At 40.2% G+C, this 23335-nt stretch overlaps 4 protein-coding genes across 5 annotated transcripts; 1 reads left to right on the forward strand and 3 right to left on the reverse strand.

Annotated features, from left to right (window-relative positions):
* Nucleotides 1-835: 835 nt before the first annotated feature.
* On the reverse strand, nt 836-6958 carry mvk (mevalonate kinase). 2 transcript variants are annotated; one of them, XM_034200313.1, is made up of 10 exons: nt 6613-6958; nt 6001-6148; nt 5592-5736; nt 4610-4765; nt 3914-4017; nt 3741-3786; nt 3519-3573; nt 3024-3143; nt 2673-2826; nt 836-1536 (listed from the first exon to the last, which is right to left on the reverse strand). In XM_034200313.1, the coding sequence occupies exons 1-10, from the start codon at nt 6688-6690 to the stop codon at nt 1385-1387; spliced, it is 1158 nt and encodes a 385-aa protein (XP_034056204.1). In that variant the 5' UTR covers nt 6691-6958; the 3' UTR covers nt 836-1384. The 2 variants fall into 2 exon arrangements, with proteins under 2 accessions (XP_034056204.1, XP_034056203.1); XM_034200312.1 differs by having other exon boundaries at nt 3483-3573.
* Nucleotides 6959-7137: 179 nt separating this feature from the next.
* On the forward strand, nt 7138-9019 carry mmab (metabolism of cobalamin associated B). The gene is made up of 9 exons (XM_034200319.1): nt 7138-7287; nt 7595-7653; nt 7766-7859; nt 7942-7999; nt 8085-8157; nt 8264-8361; nt 8453-8517; nt 8621-8680; nt 8763-9019. Exons 1-9 carry the CDS (start codon nt 7184-7186, stop codon nt 8845-8847), a joined length of 696 nt encoding a protein of 231 aa, XP_034056210.1. The 5' UTR covers nt 7138-7183; the 3' UTR covers nt 8848-9019.
* A 282-nt stretch (nt 9020-9301) lies between these two features.
* Nucleotides 9302-13024, reverse strand: aldh3b2 (aldehyde dehydrogenase 3 family, member B2). Its single transcript, XM_034200318.1, has 10 exons — nt 12972-13024; nt 11866-12061; nt 11644-11754; nt 11267-11387; nt 10866-10951; nt 10490-10571; nt 10018-10407; nt 9773-9939; nt 9588-9687; nt 9302-9501 (listed from the first exon to the last, which is right to left on the reverse strand). Exons 1-10 carry the CDS (start codon nt 13022-13024, stop codon nt 9302-9304), a joined length of 1506 nt encoding a protein of 501 aa, XP_034056209.1.
* Nucleotides 13025-13500: 476 nt separating this feature from the next.
* Nucleotides 13501-23205, reverse strand: ube3b (ubiquitin protein ligase E3B). The gene is made up of 27 exons (XM_034200339.1): nt 22804-23205; nt 22477-22645; nt 21825-21942; nt 21592-21660; nt 21394-21498; nt 21214-21310; nt 21025-21110; nt 20811-20893; nt 20262-20367; nt 20056-20176; nt 19759-19936; nt 19478-19644; nt 19184-19351; nt 18923-19094; nt 18338-18456; nt 18133-18247; nt 17845-17944; nt 17645-17764; nt 17376-17552; nt 17168-17278; nt 16938-17075; nt 16790-16855; nt 16650-16708; nt 16329-16511; nt 15976-16087; nt 15791-15883; nt 13501-15706 (listed from the first exon to the last, which is right to left on the reverse strand). The coding sequence occupies exons 2-27, from the start codon at nt 22635-22637 to the stop codon at nt 15515-15517; spliced, it is 3216 nt and encodes a 1071-aa protein (XP_034056230.1). The 5' UTR covers nt 22638-22645; nt 22804-23205; the 3' UTR covers nt 13501-15514.
* Between the last annotated feature and the right edge of the window lie 130 nt (nt 23206-23335).

The following is a 23335-nucleotide window of genomic DNA, read 5'->3' on the forward strand; positions in this document are numbered from 1 at the left end:
CCTTATTTTGAGATTGAAAAAAAAACACCAATCTCTAACAAATATTTCTCTTTCTTCAGATTTAATATGAATAAATCACAAAGACAAGTTAAGTGTAAATATTCAAATAATTTATGTTAAAAATAAAGCATGATAAAAAACTTGTTGATTTATAGCAGCATGCTTCTGTCTTATGATATAATAATATAATAATAATAATACAATAATAATGTCTTATAATAATGTATGACTGTGAAAGCTTTACATTATATTATGAGTACTCTTTAGAGCAGAGGTGTCAAACTCAATTTCATCACGGCCACATTCGCATTATGGCTGCACTCAAAGGGCCGGTTGTAACTTTAAGACTATATAAAAGTACATATATAAATATTTAATATATATAAAATAATGTATTATATTACATTATTGCCTCTGCATTGGATTATTATCGGATAGGGTAATAACTTCATAATTAACTCGGTCTGAAAGCAGAAGTCTAGGGCAAATAATTGCAAGTCTCTTCAGTGAGAATGTCACAAAATGATTTTAAAAGAAAAGCAAAATAAAAAAGGTGACATTTTGAAAAAAAGTCAGATGCATTGCGCTCCATGTATGGGCAACGTTCTTCTGTAAATCGCCATGTAACATATTATATTCTTTGCAAGCTCTTGTGGGGACACATAAAATGAAGTTGCGGGCCGGATTTGGCCCCCGGGCCTTGAGTTTGACACCCCTGCCTTAGAGTATAGTTAGGATATTAGTATTTCCTGGTCTCACCATCATTGTTTATAATCCAGAGAAATATCAAAGCCTGTTGAGAAACCTCTTAAAAACCTGAATAATAATCATTGAGTTTTGTTGAATAATCAAAAATCTATTTATCAAACTTCATCATAATTTCTGTAAAGTGACTACTTTCATTCTAGCTGTTATCCAACAACAGTGCAATGCAAACATCGAGCAATTAATGACAATCATCTTATCCATTAAGGTATGTTGGCTGTACTTTGTTGAACATTTTGATTAAAATATAAATGAATCCTGCCAGCGCTTCACTTAGACATGAATCAATGTATCAGATCCCCTTACCATAACTCCGGTTGCATAGAAAAAGCATCGGTGCAACTCCGATGCCATCTTGTGGACAAAGCGTACCATTGTACCATTTAGTCATGTTCACACAGTTTAAAATTAATATCAGTAATTCGTTAGAGACACAGTAGCTTTTGCTGTTAGTTTCAAAACAGTTAGTCTTCCAACAAGAAAATGTAGGACGCTCTTTCCGTCTCCTTCAGTGTGAAATGTTCCTTGGTCCATTGGGCTCAGTTCATGAGTTGAGCATACCTCAGTTCTTTAGGTAAACACCGTAAAAGACAAACTGTCCTCTTGTTAAGCCCCCGTCTCAGTAACGGTTTAAAATCTCCAGAACTTCCTCCTTAACAGAGAGCGGAGAGTGCTGCTGGACCCCCGGCCCGCCAATACTCGTCTCCCAGCAGTCAAAGCCGCAGTCTTTCAAGTCCTGCACTGTAGTCTGGACAACAGAGGAGTCCGTCTCTACAAAACAAACAAGTCATAATAAAGTCAGAAAAGTATGTCAGAGTGGGCTATGGTTAAAACATTAAAATAAAAAGTGTTTACAAGCTAGAGATAGATGTGTTGTTGTTTCAATGTACAGGAATAAAATGGATACAGTGGTGCTTTCAGGGATACACGTGCAAAGTCTTTGCCACTGAAAGCAAAAGTCAAGGATCTCAAAGATGAAGGATAATAAGCACTCTCCTGCTGAGTGTTGGATGGAAACGGTCCAAAGTGTACTTCATGCTAACCACGGGCTTAACTTAGAGCCTCAGATGCAGGAGCAGCTAAAACATGATGATAAAATTACTTGACTTAGTGCCCGTTTCCTGAAAGATTTAATATAAACACTCTCAGAGAACATTAGAGAAGACAGAAACCAGGCAATCTATTTGAAAATAGCTGCAATTCACACTGATTGCTAAGAAAACAAATAATGAGCATTTGGAAAACTATTTAGAGGAGTTGGAACATTTATTCTGCTACAGGCTGCAGGCACAAACAAAGACTGAACTCACAGGTTCTGTTTGTTTTGTCAAAGAGAGGATGATACAACGTGTCCTTATAGCTTATTCCACAGTAGGTCCCACAGAACAAAGAAGCCTCAAATGAAGCCTTCTCATTTCCTTCCGCCCAGTTTGTTGTTTCAGAGAGGAGGAATGAGGCAGCGTTCAAGGAATATTTGTCGTCATCAGCAGTCTGACTTGTCAAACTACCTTTATTAGATTCATTTAATGAAAGGACAAATTAAATCAAGGATGTAGAAAATAGGTGACTTAAACTGAGTAAGTTAAGTCAGTCAGTGTAAGAGTAACAGACGTTTCTCCACTTCTTTTGAAAAATGTATAACATCTTTTAAATTACCTTTTTCTGCTTTAGAAGACCCAAACATCTGTCTGTTTATATAACCTCTTCAAGGTTCTTTATTTGTCATACGAACATAGCTACAGAGTAGTTATGTCGATGAAAATCTTAGGTCACAGGCTTCTCCAACAGTGCAACACAATAATGATTCAGTGATTGGACTGCATTTGTATCCTGTTTTTCTAATCTTTGCGACCTCTTAAAGTGCACACAGTTGTGACATACACAGTGAAGCGGTATGTGTACAGTACCTGGTCTCAGAAGGGTGATGCCGCAGCCCCCTCCCCCCGCGCCGGTGAGCTTGCTGTGGAGCCCTTTGGTCAATGTGACCTGGCACAGTGTGTCCAGGGAGGGGTGTCCCACGCCCATCACATTCAGATGGTGCTGGTTAATGTCAATGAGCTCCTATAGATGATAGGACACAGCTGTTGTTAAAACCTGTTTCTGTCAACAGAGGATTAGTCATGTGGGTGTGGATATAGGCTCTCGGGATTAAAAACAGAACATGATATTCTATTTGATTCATTTTGAAATCCTATGTTAGGTCTGAATGACTTGTTTATGATGCAAGATGCTTTCCACAATGTATTCATATTTTGTACCTCTAGAATATTATAGTGCTCTCCAGTGATGGGCTCGCAGGTCATCTCTGAGAGGATTTTCTCACAAGTGCAGGAAATGGCATCAACTGAGTCAAGCACCGGGGTCATGATGGAGGGGAACTAGGAGGAGGAAAACAGAAATACAGCAGATCAACATCACAAGTGTCTTTGTTCACATGATTCTAATTTTCAACAGAAAGTGAAATAGCAGTGTTGATTTTGCTCCGGCATGATCACAACACCAACCAGGCCGATCTATGTCGGAGGCAGATATCGGCACACCTGCTGCTGTCACCAAGGCAACAGCACACAGGGGTGCTGGCTAAGAGTTTAATTTCAATATTTTATGAAGGCACTCAACGCCAGGCTCCGGAGTATCTGCTATGCAAAAGCACCGCCTATTATATTAATTACAGTGTCGGCAAGTAACACGCGGGGGAGGAAGAAACCATTTAGTACCTTGTTAATCTTGTCCTTCACCCCGGCAACAAGTACCTTGGTGCTACGTGGTACTTTGGTGTTAGTGAGCAGGATTCTTAACAACGGCACCCTGGAAGTAAAGCAGACAGATCAGAAAGGTCAAACACACGTATTATTCTGGTGAACTAATTCTACCCGGACAATATTTGTGTTTTCACACTATGCTTGTTATTAACTCACTGTGTACTCTCTTTTTTAAATGAAATCAAATTAAAAAGTGTTAATCAGTGTCATTACCTGCTCAGTGGTATTATCTTCCCGGCCAAGAATCTCAGCATGCCACCTACATTCAGGGAAATCAAATTCATTAAAAAGATAATCATCAAATGATAATAACCAGTGGTGGTTCCATTAAAGACAAAGGGAGGTATAGCACCATATGTACTATGCCAGATAATTGAATGCCTCACCCCAGGTTCCTACAGCGTTGTCTACTCCTGAAGGATTACCATGGATGATCATTTCCCCCTGGAAAGCCCAGCTGTTGATCTGCTCCAGGTCCTCCTGACACCACCTGTAATTAGTTGTAAATTAAAAGAAAAAGCTTTGCATACTAACAGACCCTCAAAGACCAAATCTTTAACTACCTCCTTATCTCAGAGCCATACACGGGTAAACACTCTAGGTATAGATGTGTAATGGATGAGTTAAACAGATGCTGTTTGTGATGAATCCATTTAAAATGTTATATTTTTAGTCGGTACTAAATGGTATTAACACCTTACAACATAATACAATACAAAAACAATGGAGACAATCTCTCGTTTGTTTTAACAGTTCATACAGATCTTAGTTAAAAGGGCTTTCATGCGGGCAGCTCTGAGAAAAACAAAGCAGGTCCTAAAAACTTAATTCAAGTTACTAATGGTGACTCTGTTTGGGATTGCAATACACTAAACAGGCATTCATGCTGTTGTGTTTACTCCAAAACCATGAAGTAGTTTTGCTTTTAAAGAAATATAACGTTGTCATTCAAGGTCTTTCATTCTCTGTAAGCTTCAAACCACATTACTTAGGTTTTTAGATCCTATTCATCAAAAATGTTGCCTACAAAAACTGCATACACAGCTTATCATAGAGACATTCCTTTAACATAGCGTTGTTACCTTGCACTTTGATCCGACTCTTTGAGGGGAGCAGGGATGGCTCCACTTGCACAGAGCAGAGCTGAAGCCAAACACACCGAGTAGGCAGCACTGGACCCCAGGCCCGCTCCGGTGGGCAGCTCCGACCACACGGACACCGTCAGGCTGGGCAGCTCACTGAGGAAATAACATGAATAATGAGCCTCCGTTTGTAAGATGGTGACGGCTATACTGCCTAACTCAAAGCTTCAGAAACCTGGTATACAAACAAATGGGTCATTTCACAGTGACTTTATCTGCTTTTTATATCCAGTGTTTCCCATACATTGATTTATTTGTGGCGGGCAGCCACAATTAAATATGGTCCGCCACAAATGGAACTCATAAAAAAAAAAATTATTATTCTTCTTTTTTTTTTTTTAGTCTAATAATGGATAGTGAGGTGGGCTGATGATTGGAAGGTTGCGAGTTCAAATCCTGCCTGGAACACCACTTGCCCTTGAGTAAGGCACTTGGCCCTCGGTTACTCCAGGGAGAATGTCCCTGTAATTGGTCATTGTAAGTCCCTTTGGAATAAGGCGTCTGCTAAATGCCTAAATTGTAAATTATATTTTTGGGAGAACAAACCCCACAGATCCTCAACTCCGGTGTGTCTCACTCATTAACAACGCAACACAGAGCAACAACAACGTTGTCTACAGTAGCCATGAACTCGCACGTATTATCTTATTTGAGGGGGGGTGGATGCGTGGGCCACCCGAATAGGTTAAGGGGCCTTTGGCTTTTCTTTTTTTGTGCGGTCCACAAATAGAATCAAATTCTGTGGGAAACACTGAAGTCTATTGGTTTTCATTCCAGAGTGACTACATCTATTTTTTATATAAAGCCTATTGGTTTTCTATAATGTGTAGAATATGTGAAATGGGTAATTGGATCTTTGTGGCCATCTTAGCCAACCAGATGCAATAACAAAAGGAACAAATGCTGAGAAGAACTATCTCACCTTGATCCGAACAGTGAGATGTAGATGTAGAGGAAGGATAGGGTGGCCATGTTGCAATTGTCCAAGTTTCCATTGGTGACACCGATAAATTCACGCAGTTTCCTCACAAGTTCAGCATCTAGAGGTTTTCCCTCCTCACGCTTACCTGTTAACATGAGGTATAAAACAGAGCAATCATCAAAATCACTAGAATGTAATGTGAAAGGATTATACACATCTGGTCAATAGTAAGTTGATATTGATTTTAAGTTGTGGCATCTACTCTTATAATATGTGTTGGAGTTCATTGTATATTAGTAAAAACTTGACTAGTTTTAGACATTGTGAAAAGTCTGAAATCACACCAAACTGTGCCTGCACAACAATGTTTGTAGGTGTTAATGGTCCCCAGTGCTGCACCGTCCCTTACCGCAGGAAACAGGAATAAGCTGCTTCAGCTCAGAAAGGTCATAGCAGAGGAAAGTGTCGATATTTGGGAGGTTGATGCAAACGTTGCCAGTCGTGGTGCCTTTCAACCGTAAATATGTCCTCAGGTTCAAACTCACAGCAAGAGCCACCTATAATAGAGCAGAGATATACAGGGTTAATAAATGACATTTACACAATTACGTGCACATTATTTTAAGTAATGTTCCAGGAAATTGGTGCTAATTGGATGATTGTTGTTATTTTTCGTGCAAAGATGGGTTGATATTTGTTGTACAGTATAGTTTACAGATTGCAGAGATTTAGTTTAATAACATAAGATAAGAAAGATTGTTGGTCACAGCAACATGTTAAAACAAGGCATTGCACATCATTGGAAAAATAAAAAAATAGACATAAAATGAACAAACAAATAAAAGAAGTGAAAGCTTCTGGAAGATAGCAACATTGCATTTAAACTGAGATCCTTCAACTGTTATTGCATTAGACTGCACATATACAGAAGGTGTTGGTCCTGTGAAGGACATCATTGCTCTGACTAACCCAGATGTATCTCACACATTGTCGAATTTCATCTCTTTCAGCAGTACTTTACCTTTCCGTGCACCACCGCATGCTCTCCGTGGAGGATCGCCTTCCCTGGAGCAGACACGAATACGTCTTTGACTGTCATTTCTGTAAAAGCTTGCAGAGTGAAGAAATGCGTCCAGAACTGGGCAGCTTTAAGCCCAACTTGTCACTGACAGTGTTATTATTAGCTAGCTCAGTCACCTAGCTAATGTTAATCCTCTGAAGCAACAGCACGCAGACGACAACTCTACCCCTCATGAAGTCTCAACGAATACAGAGAGTTTAAGTGAGCTGTCTTTAGTCTAAATGCAGCAAAGTGCTTTGCTGTGCTTTGCTTCATAGCAGCGTTGATAAAACATGTTAAAAGCACAGCCGATTCAGAGAAGGAGAGAATAACATGGGTTCGGCTCCCAGTATCCAATCAGCGCCGCAGCTTGCCGCACATATATTATGTTGTCCAATCGGCGTTCAAACCACACGGTGAGTTGACCAATCATACGATGAAAACGAAACGCCCATAAACTACGGACACCACAGAGGGACAAAACGCGTTTCCCACTACCGTTCACCTTTAGCAGTTAGCTTCTTGCATTAACATGGCATCGTTTATCATAAAACCTGCTCACCTCCGTTGTGTTGTAAGGACATGTAGGTTCTTACGCGAGCCTCAGACAAGAAACACATTGTGTTCAAGCAGAAGGTAGTACATTCCTGTTCTTTGTCAAAGTAGTCGTGCAAAGTATTCATCTACTCATGTTGTAGTATGTAACATTGAGTCCTATTAGGCAGCTACTACACAGGGATACTTATCAAAGAAAGGCAATTTATCAAAGTGTATCTACATGGAGTCTTGTTTGAAACTGAGACTTGAAAAACCTGGGGACACAACAAAATACGTTGTTATGAAACAAAAGGGGTAGCCTACATGCATTTCGCCGTGTTACATGTTTCACTATAAAGTGTTTTTCAAATGTATTTTATATACATATTTTCTTTTCTCCCTACAGTTATGCCACTGAAGAAGACAACAGGGGACCCAAAATATACACCAAAACTGGAGACAAAGGTTATTTTTTAACTAGGAATCAAAACATGATGTTACACCACTTTGATAATACGTTTTTTATTTTTTTTAACGAATCCATTCCTTCTTTTACTCTTTCTTTGCCCCCTAAAAGGTTTCTCCAGCACATTTACAGGAGAAAGGAGGCCAAAGGAAGATCATATTTTTGAAGCCTTGGGAAATACAGATGAGCTGTCATCAGCTATAGGGTAAAGTTTCTACTATCCACCAGTCACTTTTTCTATAATCTGCCTCACTGAGTTAACATGTTATGTTAATTTTACATTACAGCTTGGCTAGAGAATTTTGCCTTGACAAAGGTCACACCTTCACATATCAGCTGGACAAGGTTTGATTAGCATATTGCATTCAATAACCTTTTTTTCATTGCAGACATGCAACTGTGTATAAGAGTATTATTCCATTAATTGCAGATACAGTGCATTTTACAAGACGTGGGCTCCAATATCGCCACTCCTCAATCATCTGCAAGAGAAAGCCACATAAGTATGTATTTACAACTGTTACATATGCACTCGCTTTTCTAATACTTTAAAATGTGTCTAATGTGATTGAAGATTTAATTGATTTATGTCTGTTCTGTTTTTGTAAGGTAGAACAAAATTTGCAGCTCAGCCAATTTCAGACCTGGAGACCTGGATTGATACGTTTACTGAAGAACTGCCACCACTGACCAACTTCATTTTACCTGTAAGCCCATCTGAGCCTCTGTAAGACACTGAGTTCTCATGAGAGTAAATGTTTTCCTGTTGCACTGATACCTGAGCTTTTTGTGTCACAGTCCGGAGGGAAGGGCAGCGCAGCATTGCACTTGGCTCGGACAGTGTGTCGGAGAGCCGAACGCAGGTTGGTTTCAGCATATTCCTTGCCCTGTTTGTCGCAAAATGTCCCCCTATATCTTGCTTTTCTGGCACAGAAGGTTCTCACAGATCTTTGTTTCTTGTTATAGTGTTGCTCCAATTGTGCGATCAGGCGAGGCAGATGCAGATGTGGCCAAGTTTTTGAACAGGTCAGTCCAGTGCTTTAAAATGAATATGAGAAAATGATGTCTGTATTTCACATCCAATAGAAATCGCATATTTTTCCCTCAGATTGAGCGACTACCTGTTCACAGCGGCCAGATATGCAGCCATGAAAGAAGGCAGTGTGGAGACTATCTACACAAGACCTGAATGACCAGGTTCTCACATGAGGAATAGACGCAGATCTATTTTGTTATTGTGGATGGTTGGTGTTGCAGAGATTTCACAGTTTATTGATTAATTGTTTGTTATCCTGATGCAACTTTCTTCTTATTATAATGTGGGAACATAAGCAGTAATAAACTTCACAGTGGCTTCAACTTTCAGAACATTTTTTTTATTTTCCAAACATTTTGTTGGTGTACTCAAGCAGACCACCTTTAAATACTGGCCAGTATCTTGTGTTGGTTTTAAAACTATGTTTAGCCAGATATTGAACAACTACTATGTAGATTGCTCTTTTCTCTATAAGATATAGCTTTACCCCAGCACATTCTCAGCCATTTGTAATACTTTAACAATACATTTGCATGTCAGAACAGTTCAGCACTTGGGGAGTGAGTGGCCTTCTTCCAACATGGCTCTGTTATTATCCCCCTCCCACACAGTCACAGGATGTGGCACCATCCCTGGCTCTTCTGGGACAGGGTGCTGGCCCATGTCATGAGAGACAGATTGCGATCCTCATAGGGTGGATAACGCAGATAGGTTACACACTCAAACCGTGTGCTTCTTAGCAGGCATGATTTCCTGTGAGAGAAGGTATCAAAGCTGTAGCGGCCATGGTAGGAACCCATTCCACTGGCACCTGTCAAAAAAAAGATTGAGAGTTGATTTAACAGGAAATATTATTCCATGTTTTCCATTATTTATACTATGCTGTCATTGACTTACCAACTCCACCGAAAGGCAGAGCCACCATCAGACTCTGAAGGATGCTGTCGTTTGAGCAAAAGCTACCACTAGAAGTCTCACTCATTAGTCTTGTGATGACCTGCATTATCAGAAAGTCCAACACATGATCAGAATACTCACACCACAATGTTACAGTCAATAGAGTGTCTTAACTTGAATCATACCTTGCTGTTGCTCGAATATGCATACACGCAGAGGGGTTTCTCTTGCTTATTTATGAAGGCAATTGCTTCATCTACATTGTTCACAGTCAGAACAGGAAGAACTGGGCCAAAAATGTCCTGTTGCATGATGGGATCTGATTCCGTTACTTCTGTCAAAATTGTTGGGGCTTCAGAAAGAATTAAGAGAAGTTAAGATCATTAAAGAAATGCTTTGTTTCGAAGAATTCCACACAGATAATTCTTACCAATATATTTTTCTGCTTCTATCACTTGCCCACCGACCGCCACCTTGCCAGATCTCCACAGGATGTTCTTCGTACGGTTGAATATATCTAGATTGACCATGCGGCCGTAACTGCTTGACTCTCTGGGATCAGACCCGTAGAACTGCGTGAGGCAACACTTCAGAGCCTGCACCAGTCGTGCTGTGACTGTCGTGTGGCACAGGATGTAGAAAGGAGCCACCAAGCTCTGCCCTGCATTGTGAAAACGTGCCCAGGCGATGCGCTGTGCCGTGGTGTCAATGTCACAGTCTTGGTCTACATAACACGGGTTCTTTCCACCCAAAATAAGGGTGACAGGCGTGAGTGTGCGAGCTGCAGCCTGAGCAATTCTGGTTCCTTCCGACCTGTTTCCTAGGGATTGACCAGCATACACATTTAATGTAAAAAATCATCAAATAAATACTCTCAAAAGCGTTTTATATTGAAGTTTCACCTGTAAAGAAGACATGGTCAAATTTCAGTTCCACAACTTCAGGAAAGTCACGTGTGCCTGCAAGAATCACATGGAAGCATTCCTTGAGAAAAAAAGATTTTTAAATCAGATTAAATGTTATATTGTAGGTCCTTAATTTGAATCAATAAATGGTAAAACTGCAGATTCAGTGGTAATGAATGAGTGAGTTATTTAATTCTCTTTGGAATCAGACCAAAAACGGTCCTACTTGGTGCAATCATACAAATAAGTCAATATGCACAAACAAATTAAAGAAAATACACAACCTATTTTATCAAAGTACCTATAAACATTTACTAGAATATTTGAGAAACAAAAGAAAAAAGGTCTGCTGTCCTTCTAGGCCATTACTCACATTGTCCAAGTAGAAGGGGATAAGGCGATGCAGGAGCTGTGTAGTGTGAGCGGTGCACTCAGAGGGGCTGATGATTGTACAGTTTCCTACACAAATTTGAATTATGAAATCATAAGGTCTGTGTGTAAGACTGAAAACTCATCTCTTTCGACTCCACTTCGAGCAATACAATTACTAACAAAGCACTTGTATACTAATAAAGGACTGGCTTATCTAAAGCCAGTTGAGTAGCACTTGAAATGTTTTGGCTCTATGAAACCTGATGTACTTATATGGTTCTGTTTTCTTCAAGTTTGTATCTTCTTGGTCGAAGTCGCTTTGGATAAAAGTGTCAGCTAAATGCAATGTGTAACATGATACGCCATTTAAACTGATTAACTGAGTGTCTTGAGTCTCTGTACCTGCTGCGATGGCCCCTACCAGAGGCACCAGACACGTTTCCACAGGGCTGCACCAGGTCCCCACGATAAACACAACCCCCAGCGGCTCACTGACCATCAGACACTCGTCTAACGTCGTGGACTACACCAATCAGAGGAGCTCAAAATTAGGTTACAGGTGAAACCGAACTCTTGTGAAAAAGACATTAGCCCACTTAACTCTTGTGAAAATGTCAAGGCAGCTTAAGTTTTAATCTGCTTTGGCGGCCACAGAAGAACAGAACAATCATTTCTTTGTAGAAGTGAGACAAAATGTTCTCTCCAAAAAGGTTGTGTAAATCCTTCATAATCCCAATATTTGGAAGACATATTGGGAAAAAAGAGGGCAATAGTCTCACCAGGTTTCTTTCCACATGCTGCGGCTGCATCCACTTCTTAAGGTTGTTGATGGCATACAGGGCCTCATTCTTGACGAGAATAAGTTCTGACACAACTGCCTCAAACCTTGGCTGGTTGAAAAATAAAGTAATTACTAATTGGACCGTTATGTCAATTTGCATCGTCATAGTCTGATGTTTTAAGAAAGCATATTCACTTTAGTTGACTTATTCACCCCTCACCTTATGAAGGTCTTTTCCAAGAGCATCCACAAAGTCACTCTCGTGTTCCTCCAGCATCCGCACCACGGCCCCCAGCTGTGCCACTCTGAAACTCTCTTTGAGGGTGTGTCCAGCTTGAAAGGTGACTCTCGCCCTTCTCAGGAGACCCTCACACTCCAGAGGGTATGTCTTCAAACAGGGCTCCCCCAGCCTGGTCCTGAAACAGCAGCCAATCAACTCATTTTTATCACCACAGGGCAATAAAATATATCTTCAATCCATTATTACCCTACCTTCTGCATGTTAACCGGCCATTCCTTTGACACGAATAGCACACCCTTGTTTTTCCACTCATGTTTATTCCAATCAAGAGTTCTCCACTGCTGGACCTTTGTTCTGAATAGAGTTAGTGTGCAGTTAAGCCAATGCACATGTTATGTAAACGCTCCAGTGGTAGGGAGAAATAGTGGAAATCCTAACAAGTTCAATCTGGTACCACAGTATATAACACCCCAGCCCTCTCTCTTAACTACAGGGATTTACTTGGGGACCATGAACAATTAAAATTGTAATGCCACAAAACCAATGTGTTTGCCAACTTGAAAATACTGGTGAAAATGCTGCTTAAAACATTTGAATGAATCTCTCTTATGAGGCACAACTTATTTTTATTGCTGTAGTGTTTTTGTGTGTGTATTGATCTGACATATATATTTTATCATTTCAGTTTTAGTAATTGTATTTTGTATCTTCTATTTTATTTATATTTGTTGCTGTTTTTTATTGAAAGGTCTAGCTTTTTTGTGGTAGTTTCCATGTCATCTTACAGTGACTAAGCGTATATGACACATCTGTTTGATTTGTCACGAAGAATAATTCAATATAATAATTGAATATATATATTTTTTTATTAATATTATAATTTAATAATAATTTGTTTTAGCATTATATGGGGAATTTAGTCATTCAAATAGTATTTATTGATGGTCCCTTAGTAAAGTCCTGTGGTTAAGAGAGATGATAGAAAGTAAGTTAAGCATCCGAGTGAGTGTTTGCTAATTTCCAACCTGAAACTAACTTCACCCTCAAACAGGTGATGCACAAAGCCCATCCACTGGCTACGTTACCTTCGCAGCGCTCTGAACCACCGGAGGGGAGAGGGACTCTGCGGACTGCTCATGACTTCCCTGCAGGTTCAGGTGGAGCTTAGAGGAAATACTTCTAACAGCAGCAGTATGAGTCAGACATGCGCATAACTCGCCATGTATCCTATTATAGAAAACAAGAACATTTTGTCTTTGGGAAACGCTCAACCCTACAGCCTCCTGTCAATCACCAGCATGTCAACAACGGCTACTGTCCCGTGCGCAGATTGTCCCGCCCTCAGCAGGTGTTTCCAATTAACTAATTAATGACATGTAAACTTTGTCAGCCAATGCTTCGATGGGGAAAAGACACTCATTGTATTGTAAGGATTTTAAAGAGAATGATTTATATAATAGCAGTGTACAATATGTAACATTACAGGGAAATAATGTATATAACAAATGGACATTTTACATGGGAATCTCCGTTTTTAAACACACTCAATACTGTACTGGAGCCAGTCTTAAAAACACTTTAAGAAGAGATGAACACTTTCACAGGGAGGACGGGGACTTTTCAAGGATCATTTTATTATTTTAGTAAAAGAGCAGATAGTCAAAGGTCAGCATCAGCAGTCCACTGGTACATTTAAAGTATAACCTACTCTTGACATCATTTTAAAACAGATGAGCGACCTCATCACGAGACAGACAAGCTTTTGAGGTATCTTTCATCTCTCCTGCACACGCTCAAGTTTAGCATGTTGTGTGAATCCATTTGCAGTGTTTCCACTTATCGCCAGAAGAGATTAAAAGGAGAAAAGCTGGAGCAAGAACCTCCTGACTGATTTGCCAGATCTACAATAGTAAATCTCATTAGACTGCAGGTAAGTTCAGTACAACCAGTGTTATATATAATTATTTGTATCGCTTCTTTTTTAATTTTCACACAAGGTTGGCCATGATAGTTAGAAACATGACCTTTATATTCTAAAGCTTGTGTTACTTATTAACAAGTATCAATACTCCTTCAGGACACATAACACATTTTGCATAATAAAGAACTTGGTTAAGATTAGAATTATTTTCTTCTTTTTTTCACACTTTCTTTGAATTTTCTGGTAAATTACTAATGATCTATTTGAACCCTGTGTTAAGTCATATTTAGGCTGATAAGGTCCCAGGTGTACAACAATCCGAGGGAACATCAAATCGAGCAGTCCCATTTTGGTTATCAAACCGGTCCATGACATCATGTTGAGAGGTTTTTACACCCCCGACTCTTTTTCCACATGGTTCAAGAAGAGCAGAGGACATCGCAGTGAAACCCTCCTTGGTTGTTGTTGTTGTTGTTGTTGTTGTTGTTGTTGTTGCAGTAGTTGTAGAGTAGTTTTTTTCCCCCGCTTTTTTGTTAGTAGTAGCAGAGAATAAGTCCAGGTATATAGCCCCCATTTTTGTATGGCTTGTTTCCGATATATGTGGTAATTGGTTAAAATAAGAGAGCAATGGGGATGACATTATATGAGGCACTCAGCGTTCCTAAAAGGTGTAGTGAGATTTCACTACATTTTACTATTATTAAGTATGAAGACTTACATGACTAACTTTACTCCTCCTTTCTTCAGGAGTAGAGGTCATACAGATGTGTGACAATGAACAGCGGTGTCTGCTTTACCAGGCAGATATAAATAGTGCCCAAACATTTCCAGTTTCTTTTTTTACTCAAAAGTAGAAAGCTACAGCAAGGACATCTTTTCTAAATCAGACAACAGGAATCCGATTTTTTTTTGTTGCGTAAATTCTGCTGCTTCACCAGAACCGAGACTGATGTTAGATAACCAGATGAGATCATAAAAACCAGAGGGCCAATGTCTATCTCAGATGGCTGTGGCGTCTTTAAGTGGGGAGAAATGGAGTGAGGTCAAAATGATTTTCCTCGTAAATGGGACATAATGTAATCAACACAGGATTACATCTGTGAGCCACTCCTCCTTTGTTGAGGTCGAACACAAGACACTGATTCGTCTTCCATTTATAAAAGATGCATTATGTTCAGCATGTTTAAGACTCATCCAATATCAGCTAAAAGTTGCTTTGATAATGGAGTCCAAGCTTGTAAGTATATTAACAATGCATTGCTTGGTTTCACTCGAGTGAGTCCACCACGTGTATAATGGCTTGCATTGAGTCTGTATTGCTTTCCAGTTCGCCTAAAAGGGAGTGTTAGATCCAAATATGATTCTGTTAAGCCTGAGAAACAGAGATCCAGCCACTGTATGTCTGTATTTCATCAAGTTAAATACACAAGATATTGATTTTTTGGAGTAGAAAAGAGGGATGCTAACAATTAGATTGTGTTGCAGAAACAGCATCCCCTTCGATGTGAGGGAGTGGGCTGAAGTAGAGCAGAGCTTCTCCAGTTATCAATAGAGAACAAAGGAGAGGTCTAGATTCTCCATGATTCCCCTTTTGTGTAGTTGATCCCCTCTGACTGGTCAGAATCCAGTCCAGGTTTGCTGAGCCTCGTACTCGGCCCAGGCTGCTGAACACAGCTCTCCTGTGAAGATTGTCTTGATGCAAATGAGTTAGGAGAGCTCAAAGCCGGTGTTCATACTGATAGCGTAGCGCAGTTTGTCGCGCAAGATGCTCTTCTTGCTGTAGTTGGGCAACTTGAGCAGGTTGAAGCATGTTGATGAAGTGGGAAGTCGACCACCAGGCTCCTTCTTGCGGATTGTAAAAAAGCCCCTAAGAACACTTCCAAGTGTGTCTCCGGTGTCCTAGACACATGAAATGCTCTGTTAGTACAAATGTCCCACACGAATATGTAACACATTTCAAGCTCCATCTATTTTCACGCCTACCTGATCGTCTGAAACTTCCACACAGCGGATGGAGAAAGGTGGTTTGAGGTAGGCAAAACCTAGAAGTGGTGGCCTAGAGCAGCTGGTAACAAACTGTAAAAACATACACCAAAATGAATGATACAATCTTAAACCACTGGTCAAAATAAAACAGCTTTTGATTGTGACAGTTACAAATAATTTACTTTAAGGAACATAGCCCTCTCTTCAGAGGTGAAGTCACTGGACAGGATGTCCCACAGCCAGATGATGACCCGGTGGCTGCTGTGAAAACCTCCATAGTAGACGGTGTGTTTCCTGAGAAAGAGAGGTGAAGACAACAAGGATTACCATCTATGTCTACAGAAGCATAGATGAAGGCAAAACTTTACTGTACAGCTAACAAAGTGATTTAGGAGACTTCTGAATTAAGGGGAAATTCCTTCTAGATTTGCGACACATTTACTGAGAAAATATAAATAAAATGTCAATTATATTGAGTATACGGTTGAAGAAGTAATGAACGAAGAATCATTTAAAAGTCTGAAATGTCCCTTACTTGAGGTCATCAAGATCAATCTCAGCATTGTCTCCAGCGACAAGACGCTGAACCTCAGGCGTGGAAAACATGTGCAGCCACTCTGGGTTAATGATGCTGCGGAAACCCCGAATGAAAGCTGCCGTTTGCTCCTTAATCTGCGTGTGCATCCTGAAGTGAGCCATGAGGTGAATGTAGCTGATCCTGCAGGAAGTGGTAGAGCTTAGATCAGAGGTAGTAGACACTGATTTGTAATGACTTCTCAACAATCAGAAAGATTCAAAACCGGTTGGTACCCCACTCATTTTTTCAATTGTGTTTTTGGATTATGTATTGACATACTTGTTTTCGTTGGACACTGTCATGGTTTTCCCCCCGGGTATCAATTCATGACAGACAAGCTGTAAGGGAATATAAAAGGAGCTTTTAACTGATTAATTTCTATATTAAAATCCACATAAATCCACATATTATGTTCTTACCTGGCCCATTACATCCTCATCATAAGATAACGTCAGTCCAAGATCGCCTATATCTCCATCGTAGCGCTGAAAAACAAATAAAGTAAAAGTTATGAGATGAAAAGGGGATTAGTAAAAAACGAAATGTCCAAGTGTAATTCTAGCTGACCTTGATGGAAGTGAGGTTTTTGTAAAACTCAGAGTCCAGGGAGGGCAGCTCGTCGATGGAGCTGTAGAAAGTGGTGTGGTGGTGACCCATGACCTGACTGAGGAAGAAAGAGGCAAAGGGTACGTCCACAACGAGACCCTGAGGATACAGAAGTCACAGTTACACATTCACCCAAGATGTTCATGGAGAGATGACCAAATGAGGATGTTTTTCAGAACGCACAAATATACCTCATATACGGCTTTCCCGAGCATCTTCCCCACAAACTCAAACAGCTGCAAATGGTTCTCATGGATGTAGGATGTGGGTGAAGGATACAGCCTTTCGTTTCCACTCGTAGTCTATGGAAAAAAATATTGATGTCATACAAAACAGTGAAAATCAATGTCAGCAGCAGGAGAGTGATGATAAAAAGGGCTTTCTATTTGCCTGACTTACTTTAAACAGGTTGAGGGCAGGATTGAACACTTTTTTAATGATCTCCTCGAGAAACTCTTTGAACACACCATCCTGATCGATACCAGCCTCGTCTACTCCCAGATCGTTGACAAACTTCACACGAATGACGCCTTTTATGGAATTTGGTGGCAATCTGCGGAGCTGGTCATATCCATCCTTAGGACAGGGAAACACTGAGTGTTATTCTGGAGCCCACTTTCTTGCTCTCTTTCAAAAAATAAATCTGTTGACTGTGTTGTTGACCATACCTCTAACATCCGTGAGCGACGAATGGTAATATGCGTGACATGTGGTGAAGCAGAGTTTGTTTCTACCAATCCTAAACTTTCCTTTTCCTTGGTGACGATGTTCCTGAACAGCAGCACTCTCTAAAATCAAGAGGGAAAGTTATTAAACAACTGAACATGATAATGACACTCTTCAAAGAAAGGATCCCTCTTTTACTCACGTTTTTATGTGGAATGACATGTGGGATGTACTGCAGTAAAAGCTGGGCTCTTCTCTTGCCTTTCTCGAGCTCTTGAAACAAGAGGCTAGGCTTCAGGTCCCTGAATGCAACACAGGAGAAAGATTTAAAGGTGAGTTTCTAGATTTAATCACAAGGCTCAAGGTTCTTTATTGTCAAACTAACATAGCTACAGAGTAATTATGTCGTTGAAAACCTTAGGTAACAGGCTTCTCCAACAATGCAATAAATAGGAGGCCGGACATTAACATCTATTGAATGTGTACTTACTTGCGTAGCCAGTGGTCATCAGGGGTGAATCGTCGCCTGCAGTCCCGCTCATAGAGAACCATCAACCAGCCATGAACACTGTGGAACAACTCCAGTTTCTCTCCCTTAGCATTTTCTGTTCAAAACAAAACGTTTTTTTTAGAGATTAGCTTTTCAATCAAGCACTATAATATATATTTTTTAATCTGTAAGATTGCACACTCACCTAAGATGCCATCCCATACCATCTTGTACACAAATGTGTTCAGAAATGAAGAGATGGTGAGGAGTTCCTCGATCTTGAAAGATGTTTGTTCTTCATAAACTTCAATGTCATCCAGAATTCTGTGACACATTAACAGGGTGTCATTAAATGATTTCGCTACATTAAAGGTAGGGTAGGTAAGTTTGAGAAACCGGCTCGAGATGCACTTTTTGTTATATTCCATGGAATGCTCTTAACATCCCGATAGCAATGAATATCTTAAAATCCATAAAAAATCATCTGTGGAAGCCGTAGTACTGTAAAAAGCACGACCAATCATTTGAGCCGGCCCGGCTAAAATAACTGGATGGCCTACCTGCCTGTCAGCCTTCCATCTGTGCACAAACTTATTTCGTGCCCTCATTGGTCATGTGCGTGTTCGTGTGTGTTGGAGGAGGGGCACTGTAAGGAAGTGGCAGATTTTTTCCGGTTGTGTATTTTCAAATTCTAGCGCACTCGAGCTGGTTTCTCCAAAATGACCTACCCCACCTTTAAGCATCTTATAAATAGTAAAAATATAATATAGTTAATAATCAGTCAAATTACGTGATCAGGTGCCGGGAGCAGTCACAGAAGAGCATGAGCATAGCCAGGAGCTGCTTGGACTCCTCTGTGTCATTGTTCAGACACTCCATGAAGAGTTTGAGGCCTCCCTGAGGACCGAGCTCACAAATGAAGGCCCAAAGCTTGGGCAAAAGTTCATCAAGATGTGTCAGACCTGCAGAAAATGCACAGTTAAATACTCCATGATGAACTCAACAGGATATTTCCAAAACACTTGTGTGGTGTTAAAATGTTGGTACTGACCGGTGAGTATCTGGAGTCGTATTTGCGTTAGAGTGGACAGAGCGGTCTGGTAGAGCACACAGATGCTGCACACCTTCTGAACTTCAGCTGAGTCCACTCGCTTTCCTCCCACTGGTTTCAGGATGTTTCGAACAGAAGCAGACTTCTGAAATGCTCGCTTGAAGAGGTCTGTGAGCACAAACAAACAACACACAGGCATGTAAGAACATTTGAGAAGCTCTTCAAACCTTTTTTAAACTCAACAGATTGTGATTAACCATAGTATGTAGGAATATGTTTGACTTTATGACTCACTTTTCACTGGTAGATTGTTTTGCGATGTGCTAGGCTGCGGGGGTGGAGGAGTGGGCTCCTGACTCTCCAGCTTTTTAGAGAGGACATCGCTGAAGAGGGTCCGAATAATAGAAACACCCCACAGGTACTGAAGCTGTTTAGTCACCAGCGGCATTGACTCATTCAGACTACAGGGGGCGGGGAACAAGGAGGCGAGGGAGACAAAGTCAAGTATGCAATCTGTTGTTTGCAGAAAGTACACAATAACTATACTTAAAGAAAATACATAGTATTTCACTCACCCGTAGTCTACGGTTTGGGAGAACCAGCCCAGGACAGGGTGCCAGTGGGTGAGGTTGGACTTCTTTTGGGATACATATCTCTGACAGTAGGACAGCATGTCCGTCAGGTCCTTCACAAAATGGTTGGCCTCCTCTTCCAAGACTTTCTCACTAAAGAAGCCCAAGTGAATCAGGTTGCCTATCAAATAGTAGAAGATGCAGTCAGCAATGATACAAGTAACAGTTCACAGGACGTTCTATCATTTAGGTGCAACTAGATCACATCAGTGATGCACATATTCATCTAAAAAACTTTACCAAGTAGGCAGAGTGTGTGGCTCCCCTCCAGACACACACAGATGTCCAAACACTGTTCCTCCCGGCTCAGAAAAAGGATGAACTTCCTCAGCAGGTCATGCGTGTGCATGGACGCCATACACTGTTGAGACAGAGCACATATTATAACCTGCTCTTTAACAGTTCAAAGTAGTATGAGAACATGGAATATGTGACAAAACGTTTACCTCTGGAGTAAGCACACTGAGGTGAGATACGACTGCAGGAACTGACATGATGTGAAGGAGGAATGATCTTAGCAGGTTATCGGAGAAGTGAGCTGCAATGACCGGCCTGGGAAATAATAGGTTTAGTTAAAAGAACAGCCTGAAATATAAAAACAAAAACCACAAGAAAACTGAAAATAGCAGAATTGGATATAACAAGTCTGCTCTGTTTCATGTATAGAATTTCTTGTCTTTATGTCAATGGTGCTCAAACATAGTCAAGGTTGATGGACAGTGTTTCCCTGATGATGAATGTCAAATGTTATGCCAGAAATATTATCTGCCTGGAGACTTTTTGGTGCTGTTTACATTCCTTGTGGTGCAAAATAAAATAAAAGGTACTACAGGAATGTACCAAGCCCACCGTTTTTATTTTGCTAAAAATATTTTTGGACTAAAACTGCATTTCTGTGCAACAGTGTGGCAGAATGATAATAAATGATCCTATTTTTTCTTAATCTTCTTTTCGAAAAGCAGTTAGAGCTATCAATGTACCAACGCGCAGCTCACCTTAATGACAAAGAGAAGATAGCTGTGAGGGTGCCTTTGGAGAGGGATGGTTTACTTCGAGCCAAGCCATTTGTCAACAAGATCTAAACAAGAAATGTTAGGATGACAAACAATGAGCATTTTTATTAAAATGACTGCTGGGACTAAATAATAACATCGATGTCCAAACTGCTTCATTGAATCTTTGAAAAAAGTATGAGCTGTAATACTGAACCTGCAGTATGGAGTAGAATCCCTTTTGATTGAGATGGCCCATGATATTTTCACAAATCCTCGTCAAAGCGGGTCTGAGAGCTTCTCCTAAAACAATAAGTGGGAACGAATTGTGTTTCATCTTTGCAGGAAACATGTCAGCAATAACAACAGATATGTTTAGGACCACATCAGATGATTTGAGACTTACCCTTCCCTCTGACTATCCGCCAGGTTGAAGTGTCTGTGAAAGTCACCAGCATGCTGAGGTACAGCGTTATCATTTTGTTGTCCTGAAGTATGTCAGGCTGCATGTGAAAAAATAGAAAGAGATATGTCAAATAAAGCCATAAAATGAAAATGCATTTAACTTTGTAAAGTCGAGACTTACCTTTAATTTTTTCAGTAGCTGACAGCAGATCCACAGCACATCTTTTATCTGTTTGAGCCAGGGAATGGTGAGGTCTTTGGAGAGAGCCAAGGAAACATACCAGACCTGAGGGGCCAAGGTGAGAGAACAGCCACTGAGACTAGAATCACATTTAAAGGATTGTTAATGTATGGATGGTATAAAACATGTTTCACTCACTTTGGGTTCATTTTCAACCTCCATGCTGGCAAGGATTGCACGGCAGAGCTTCTCAAACATCTGTAGAATCTAGAGAATTAGGGTCATTTGAGTCACACAGCCAAGACAAGTGTATACACTAATACTGTGTTTTGTCCTTAAAAGTGTTCACCAAGGTAAGCCTTACCATTTCTTAAAATAAGCAATATTATGCAAATGTTTTCCCTGTGTATTAAAGATTGTTATAAACTCACCATCTTATCCTCTGGGCGATATACAAATAGTAATTTCCGAGCGATTTTGAAAATTGAAAGTGCATTTCTTTTTGATGTCCCAGCTTCAGAAGCTTGAAAATAGTCATCGACCTCTTGCCTGATGAGAAACAGAGAGGAAACATTGAGATGGTGATTACAAGAGAAATACATATTTTACAATTTAGTCATGCAGTGCTAGGCAGTAATTCAATATGATGAATTGTCATGTTCCAATTGCATCAAACAGTGATGACATTCACACATGATACACATGGTTCCATTATATGGTATGTGATATGATCTTAATTGATAGTAACAAGCATTTAATAACTCCAACTTCTCAAAAAATATAATGTGAAATATTTTAAACTTATGTAGTTTTTGCACTAGTGCTTGATTTAATGAGGAAAAGTATATAATACAACAACATTAGGCTTTACGATGTGGTCATTTCATATAATACTTATTTATTGAATGACTAGAAAACGTACTGTGGTACACATTCTTGTTAAGATATAAAATAAACTATATGGAAATAGTAGATTTTGGCCATATCAACCATCCATATGTTCCTACATGCATACACAATTCAAAACCTTTAAATCACAGATAAATAGTTATGTCATCTTGAATCAATAAGGTCGGAGTGTACCGTATTTGCTTCTGGAGTCTGCAGCGACAGAGGAATCTCCGGACCAGGGCTTGCATGAGGATTGCTGATTTCTCCTTGTCCTTGTGTCCCCTTCTTTCCTCCCTGGCCTGCCTGGCTTTGTCCAGGAACTCAGACTTGGAGCTTTGAGTTAAACTAAACATTGTGCACCCTGGAGAAGAAGAATTAACAATTCACTGATCATCCGTAGGCTTGCATTGCTTATATGTTGACAGTGGTATCAGAGCACATGTATGCGCTTCATGAACATCGTGATAATACAGCAGCCCTACAACACCAGCAGATCCTCAGTGTTTTGATTGAACTAACCCTGCGATGTTCTTCAGTTGAAGATTTTATCCGACCTTTAGGCTCCCCTGTCGCTATACCTCCTCAGTCATTTGGTTGTCTCTGGGATCCGAGCGCAGGTAAGCCAAAAATAAAGATGAAGACTAACTTCCCATCTCTGGAGCAAAGGGAAACACGGGAAAGATGGAGCTGGGATAGTTAGCACACAGGGCTAGTTCTCTTATAGCCGACGTGTTACTGTCTCACGGATAACCTTTTCACGATCATTCAGTATTAGTTGTCATCGTTGCGGGGTTAGAGTTGATCCTGTATCAATGACAGCCTGAAATACACAGGGGACATACCGTTTTGAAATGTAAACAATGAGAGGAGATCTATACGTTGACTGCAGCCATTAATCCCCTGTGTCGCACTAAAATTAGTCCGGGTAGTGTTTGTCTATGTATGAATCGTTATATAAAAAGTATTTTTCAATAAAATATTTCAGGGATGGCAAACATTATTTGTTGTCCATTTTATTACAACAATAAAGTCAAAATAAAAATAAACAACC

The sequence above is a fragment of the Gymnodraco acuticeps genome, unplaced genomic scaffold, assembly GCF_902827175.1.
Source record: "Gymnodraco acuticeps unplaced genomic scaffold, fGymAcu1.1, whole genome shotgun sequence".
Lineage (NCBI taxonomy): Eukaryota > Metazoa > Chordata > Actinopteri > Perciformes > Bathydraconidae > Gymnodraco > Gymnodraco acuticeps.